Here is a 7,910-nt window from a genome sequence, read left to right as displayed (position 1 = left end):
GAAAGTTTTTAATTAAACAAAAATTAATCATCTTAGAAGAGTATTTCTATATTAAAAAAAAAATTTCCGTTTTTGTGTACAAAATTTCCGTTGTTGTAAACATTTAATGGTATAGTTAATCGTGTAGAATTTTTTAAATATTTGTCTTCAACTTTTTTTTCTTCTTCTTCTTCTATTATAAACGTCAAAAATTATATTTGCACATTTGCACATAGACATACACATATACACAAGTTACATATCTTAATATCTATATTATGTATTATTATTTATACAGGGAATTTGAAGTGGATTCAATCAATTTTGCTGGCCAGATACATCGATGGCGATTAAGTGCTCTTCTTCAACGTGGAAGAGACAGAAGGCGCGAAGCATTACTCAGAGATCTTGCCTTAGCTACTAGATTTCTTGTAGTAACAGCAAAAGCTAGATTAATGTCCCATTGCTTCAGTGTTTCGCAATCTTTTAAAGCATTCTTAACAGGATTTTTACGTCTTCTCGGTAAGACATATATATATTGATTGATTGATTGATTGATTGATTGATTGATTCATTAATTCATTGATTCATTGATTTATATATTTATTTATTTATTTATTTATTAAATATATATAATTATTTATAACTTTTATATATATATTTAAAAAATTATTTATAATTTGTTTAATTATATTCATTATTCTGATTTATTATTGCAATGCATATATTTTTATAGATATAATAATAGGTGTGCCATCTCTGCAAGCACATAATTTAGATGCCAAAATTAGAGAAGAACGTTGTCGATATTTAGTCGCAGAATTAGTATGCAGAGTAAGTAAAGTTTTTTTCGTTACATATATAATATATATATAATATAATATATATTATATATATGTATATATATATTGTATCATTAAAGTATATCATTCATTATATCTTTTAATATACAGCCAGAGTATGAAGATTCATTGGAACTACTTTGTGGATTTGTGAGGAAGCAACTGCGCCGAGCAACAATGGAAAAATTCGAGGTGGAACGTGAATCATCTCAGTTATTACCTGTTCCAATTCCTTTTGTGTTTGGTACACCTGGTGGAGCTGCAGTTGACCTGAGATTATTTAGCAGAGACATTATCAGAAAGGCTTTACCAATACTAGTCTCGATTTTAGAGAGAGAAACTCGTGGCTGGTTTCTTCATTTTAGGGAAAGACTGATATCAGAATTAAGAGCACAGAAAAAGCCAGACGAGGAAATAGAAAGAGTATGTATAATTCTATTTATTGTTTTCATATCATCCCTTTCACTAAAAATATTTTTTTTTCTTTTAGGAAGTTAATGAAGCGGTAATGAGGGAATATTTACAAAGAGTATATACCAACATCTTGTCGCATCCGGATATACTTGGACTCGGTGAAGGTATTGCACAACTTCTAGTTCAACAAGCACAATCGGTTGTATTGATGCACAGAGCGATTGAAAATGTACAACGAAAGTTGTTGCAAACGAAGGAGTCTTTAAGACGTCGTATTGAACTAGAACATCCGGTTTTATCACGAATACAACCGTGGATGCGAGATCGTATGAGAGAAGCTGAAGACAATTTTATAGAGGAATGCGAATGGTGTGCGCACGAAGAAGGTCTTACATTGTGCAGTCATCAAAATTTACAACAAACTTGTTACTTTCTCAATCGTGATTTAGTTTTTATGAAAGAGGTACCAAAACATAATTTTTTTTTTTTTTATACAATTTCAATATAATAATTTTACAATTGGTTTTAGAGAGAACCAGTTTTACTAAAAGAATTACGCAAAGTTAAAACACCGACAAGGAGCTTCCAATGGCCGACACAAATATGGCTTCCAAAAAATTGGATAATAAGACGAAATTTTCAAGGTCAATCTGAAATCATTCCAACAGTATTAAGCAATACACCAACATCCATTACAACACCACGCGCAGATCCAAGTCAACCTGTTTTCTTAGTTGAAAGAGAAATTGTACGTACAACGACAACTAGGTAAGTCTCGAAAAAAAAAAAAAAAGAAAGAAACGTGACATGTTCGTAAAGTTTAGAATTATAAAATATGCATTAGATTTCATTAATCCACATTATTACCTTACACGAAGGTGGCCGATGTGGCGTTGGATAAATTACATAGCAAGAACATGGTGTTGGACTTGGAATGCGATGTTTCTCTTGGGAGTAGCAGTTCCATGGTACAGTCCAGTATCTATCCGTGCTTTGTTACTTGTGCAACCTTTTACTCCTGATTTAGAATTAAGCCAAGTTAATGGAACATTATTTCCACGAAAATCTTCACAAATGCCTACTCTCTGTTCTCGATTAGTAGCACTGTGGAGGCATATCAGTAAAAGTCGAACTCATTTTGAAACAGAACCTGATACAGGTGAATATTTTTATTGTATATATTAATCTTTTATAATTTATTGAGAATTATTTTGTAATGATTTTCTTCTTTTTCTTTTTTTTTTTTTCTTTTTTTATTGTTACAGGATTTATTGGCAAGGGAATGACAAGACATTTAAATAGGCTATGGAATTATGGTGCCAAAGGCCTTTTAGGAACGCTTGTTATATTATTTGTTTTTCCTGTTGTATGTATACTTGCAAGTTTTGGATCTCTGCTTATTGCACTCACTGCAATTATGTGGTTAGTTGATCCCCATCATTTAATTGTTTTTATTGTACAATTATTTTAAAAATTGTTACAATTATTTTTTTTTTTAGGATGCCTTTAATTACCTTAACGTTACATGCTTTCATGGCACTTATAATGGATTTAGATAGTCCAGAACCAAGTCGCAATCGCTATTTAGTTGTAATGGAAGCATTGGTTTGGAATATTGGTATACAAGGATGTTTACAACCAATAGCAGCTTTAATTGTAGCTCTCTTTGTATGCCCTATTATTTCTTTTGTGATACTTACTGGTAAGAAATATACTTTTTTCAAAGAAATAAATGTTAAATGAAAACTTCGATATTTATTTTTAACTTAATGTGTTTTTATAGTTGCTGTAATACGTTATTGCATTAGAGTAGTATGGGATACAGCCATGTTTCATTTGGTAATCAAAAATAGAGGACGAATTCCTGCTAGTGACAGTTTTGTAGTCAAAAGAATAGCAGGACCGGGATTAGCATCGGATTATTATTATCAAGTAAGAAAATAATATCAACGAGTTAAAAAGAAAATTAATGAACCGTTCAAATAATTTTTATAATAAAAATATTTCTCAGATAAGACCTGAACAAGCATTGGCCGCGTTTGAAGCTAAATTAGAGTTGGATGAATTATTAGCTTTTCAACAAGAAACGGAGAGATTAATAACTCAACCGCAAAGAGATTTTAGCCAGTTCGTAGAAGCCTGCTTTGGCCCTTTTGCAGCTGGTCTTGCAAAAATAAGAGATCCGTACAAGTCGCTTGAGAAAGAAGCTAGAGATCTTATCGCTGTTCTGCATGAAAAATTAGAACGACGAAGGAAAAACTTACAAACTGGACTCGGTGTGGCCGTAAGAAGCAAGATAAAACTTACAACGTTTGATTTGAAGGTGCCTTATATTTTGATATTATTATAAAATATTATTATAATACTTGTGACTGATGATTTGACCATTAATGATAATATAGGTAGTTATACAACAAGGTGCACTGATGTTAGAAAGACTTTATCCATTACACGTTTTTGCCCGTCTACCGGGAAACGAAGAGGACTTTTGGGAAAATAAAGGATTGGGTGTTGGTGATTGGGCAGGTTTAGCAGGGCTTATGTACGCCGATATATTTAGTTTGGATTTTCTTCAACCCCTCGATGACTCAGATACAAAATTCAGATTAGAACCACATCCGGGTGTTGATTTGTCACGATACACAGATATGGTTCATAGTACAGAGTTAGGTGGTATTAACGGGCCTGATTTATTGGGTGCAGTGTATGCACCACGTGGAAATATCCAAGTACATAGCCCGTATCTGGAAGTTTCAGCATTTAATCCACGAGCTAAGCAAGCCAGTAATAGCAAGAAATCTGATAAACGATGGTATGATACACTAAAATGTTATAATGATAGCTATATAATACACAATGGAAAGAGAAATGAAGAAAGTATATATAAAAAAAATTTTCATTTTTTTTTTTAGCGACACTAACGGTTTATTAACATCTACTAAAGTAAGAAGGCGTACAGTTTCAGCAAATGGTAGTGTAGATGGACGATGGCAACCATGGAAACGTCAGCTTCGACCATATAGTGCTGAGAAATTAGTAATTCCACTTCCTATTCCACATCCGGCACATATAGCTATTACCATTCATAATCGTGATTCTGAAGATCCAATTCCATTAGATTCAGAGCTCTGTCAAAATATTTTACGAGCTATTGAAGAATCACCGGGTGAAATGGCTACGGAATGTGTGAGTCGTTACAGAGGTGGAGGAGATTCTAGTTTTGATTCCGTTGCATCACAATCTTCTGTCTCTATTGAGACAGGTTTGGATAAAGACAATGATGAAACTCAAGAGACTGCAAATAACGATAAGGAGGGTGAAAATTATCATTGGACTCTTTCAAATTGGGGTGGCGGTGTGACAAGAAGAAGAAATAATTCTGGATCCATTAAAGTCGATTTAGCTTCCCCGGAAGATGTTACTTTGGATACGGACACAACCAGAGTAATGTTTAGTACATATGGAACAACTGTGTAACGTACATCTCTTAATTGTATCAGGTAATGTATTTGCGACTTAAAAACTTTTCATTCTTTGAAAAACTAGGAAGATGTGAATTTTAAATTTATCAATTTTGCCTAATATTTCTGTAGATTATATCAATGACAAGCAAAATAATTAGAATGACTGTTGATCTGCCACCATAACTCTAGAAATCAATTTTATTATGAGTTTTCTTCACATATTCTTATTCTGACTACGAATATAATATATATATATATATATATATATATATTAATATATATATATTAAAAAATGATTTATGAGTATGCACGAACAATATACACGATTATAACAACTTCTCAATAAAATTCAATGCATTGATTAATAAAATGATAAAAATCAAATAAAAGCAAAGTGTTAGTGACAACTTGATGGTAATGATATATTTAAATTATATAATTATCAATGGTTAGCCTATATAAAACAATATAAACACCAATCAACAATATAAGAATATTTCTGCACCATATTATCTTCTTCAATTTTTTTTCTTCATTACTATTTACTTTTCTGTATATTTATTTCGACAAGTAATTGTTGAAAAATAATTGATAACATTAAAGCTTATATGCTATAATGTATTCTCTATGCCTAATAATACATTCTAAACGTATATAAAAATGTATTATAATATATTTAATGATTTTATAGAATATCTTTATATAATAGTGTATCTTTATCTTATCTTCAAGTTAAACATTTCTAATAGTCAGCAGAGTGGTAGATATTTAAACCTCATTGCAAAGTCTGGGATGCCATTATAGATTCGTAATAATAACAAACACAAGTAGTGAACAAAATAAAAAAAAATGTTCACACCGTTCGAATATGTTAAATTGAATTATCAATGAAAATTTAACTTGAAATTATATTTAGAAAAAAATAACTCTCTCGTATTTACATATTGTATATAGATAGACAATTGTATAAATGAACTCGTTAACATACATAGTTCACCATATGTATTTTCTTGTTATTTACTCTATATTAGAATGAATTCTATTAAATATGTGAAAGTGTGCTCTTATGAACATAATATACTTACTTTTAATAGTTGTTCTATTGATTTTGACATAATCTCACTTTATAAGTCATTCCATTAAACTTGCTTATTCTCAAAAAATATATAAAAATAATGATTCGATATATATATATATATATATATATATATATATTTGTATACACTATGTACTTATGAATGGAATTTTTTAAAATGTCAACAATATATCAAACTATTGTCATTTTATCGATAAAATTTTTTATTGGTGCCTTTCTTTCATTGAATTTTCGTTTAAAATACATAAAAAAAAGTATTAAAAATATTGCTAATTATTACAAAATCAACAGGCAAATAAAATAAGTATTCACTTTATTAATATGTAACATTACATAAGCTGTGTTTATCGAGCTATTGAAATCACAGTATTTTTAAGTAGATCAAAAAATAAAATAAATCTTGGTTAAAAAGAATAAATAAATAAAATAAAGGACAAAAGAAAAAATGTGAGCATGAAATAAATAATTACCAGAATGTAAAATTTCTAGATAAATATGCTGCCCACTTGAAAATATAAAGTGTATACAAGTTTTAAATTCTTTGAACAATATATATATTATTAATATTTGTAAAAGAATAGACAAATTTTGAATATTAATACATGAAAAAAAAATTATCTTATATTATACAAACAGAGCCTTAAAATAATTTCTCATCAATTCAGTTTTTTGTCATGTTTAATCCAACTTACTCTTGATATTAAAAAGATACAAAAAAAAAAGAAAAATACGTTTAGCTAATATAATTTAGATATAAAATTTGATTGTCCTATTCTGAATGTAAGGTCATAAGAGATCTTTAAATATAAATATTAAAAATATGAAATCATTAATAATTACCATATAACTGCCTTTTTGGAAGTCTTATTTGTTACAAAACTACAAATAGTTTTAGATTTTTCATTAAGAAAATTCTACTTATATGAAATAAATAATTCACGAAAAGTATTCCTTAATAATCCATCCAAAACTAAAAAAATTTAATGAATTATTATCACGCGTTGATTTTAGTAATATCAATGTTTATTATCAATGTGCTATAAAATACAAAATGATGCTCGAAAAGATTGCGGTTGTTAGTTTTAATCGAAATAATTTATTATACTTTTTTTTCCGAGATGGATATTTTTTTTTAAACTCTTATTTCGATATCTCTTCATAATTTATTTCAAAATATTTATTTTATCGTAATATATAATTATGCAAATTTCTTTAAAATAATAAATTGATTGAAAAATTGTCCGAATATATTTTATCTTCATCTTTCATTATTTTTATATATACTATTTTGTATAAAAATTAATTCAACGAAACTAGATACTAAGATCTTATTCGGTATCGTAAATATTGATATCTGTACAGTTGCTTAATGTCATTATGCATTCATTCAGATATGTGCTTGATATCAATATAATTTTGAAAGTATTATGTACAAAAAAAGATTTACTAAAATCAGATAAAAAAAAATTGTTTACAATATATTAAAAATAATAGCTCGATGGAATACAGATACTAATATCAATATACATGCAATGATAAAATGCCAATAATTTTTTATTTAACATTGAATAGTCTTTCTGATTAAATTGCATTTAATATAGATGTGTCCAAACACTTTGCACGAATAGAATTTTACTTCATAAGTCCAAATACTCCTTGAATGATATTATAGAATAAATTTCATGTATAAATACATAAATATCAAATTATGATGCGTGCATAATATTGTATACTCTGTAGAAGTTTTCAAACTGGTAATAGAAATATAATAGAAATGACTTTAGTGCTAAATGTAAGACAACAAATTTATTCTTCAATATCATCTTACCTTTGGTAAGAAGTTAATCAGCTTACAAATTTTATTATTAAATTTATTTGATACTTGCATACACAATTTTTATTTTTCATTTCTTATGACATTAGTATGCAAGTAAGTGCAAAGTAAAACAACCATTACCATTCTGTCGTGCTAATGCAATGCAGAATCTATGAACATATTAATGAAAATAATATAAGCAAGAAAGCTGTAGAAAATGATTCAAATGGATTGTACGTACTCAGCAGATTGTAGTGGATTGTAGCAAATTAATCAAACTCCAAATAAGTGAAACAAAT

At 28.5% G+C, this 7,910-nt stretch overlaps 1 protein-coding gene across 3 annotated transcripts in view; it reads left to right on the top strand.

Moving 5' to 3' along the window:
• LOC124425484 overlaps positions 1-7,819 on the top strand; it is a 33,561-nt gene extending 25,742 nt beyond the window's left edge. For all 3 annotated transcript variants that reach the window (XM_046965857.1, XM_046965858.1, XM_046965859.1), the window contains 12 exons: positions 278-501; positions 716-813; positions 933-1,244; positions 1,312-1,698; positions 1,765-2,003; positions 2,114-2,394; positions 2,501-2,657; positions 2,735-2,937; positions 3,019-3,167; positions 3,247-3,558; positions 3,638-4,047; positions 4,148-7,819. In XM_046965857.1, coding sequence (XP_046821813.1) covers positions 278-501; positions 716-813; positions 933-1,244; positions 1,312-1,698; positions 1,765-2,003; positions 2,114-2,394; positions 2,501-2,657; positions 2,735-2,937; positions 3,019-3,167; positions 3,247-3,558; positions 3,638-4,047; positions 4,148-4,712 — 3,337 coding nt within the window. In that variant the 3' untranslated portion in view covers positions 4,713-7,819. The remainder of the gene's footprint in view (positions 1-277; positions 502-715; positions 814-932; positions 1,245-1,311; positions 1,699-1,764; positions 2,004-2,113; positions 2,395-2,500; positions 2,658-2,734; positions 2,938-3,018; positions 3,168-3,246; positions 3,559-3,637; positions 4,048-4,147) is intronic.
• The last annotated feature ends 91 nt before the right edge of the window (positions 7,820-7,910 follow it).

This window comes from Vespa crabro, chromosome 7, assembly GCF_910589235.1.
Source record: "Vespa crabro chromosome 7, iyVesCrab1.2, whole genome shotgun sequence".
Lineage (NCBI taxonomy): Eukaryota > Metazoa > Arthropoda > Insecta > Hymenoptera > Vespidae > Vespa > Vespa crabro.
The sequence above is the reverse complement of the archived record's forward strand: the minus strand, read 5'-3'. Positions and strand labels throughout refer to the sequence as shown.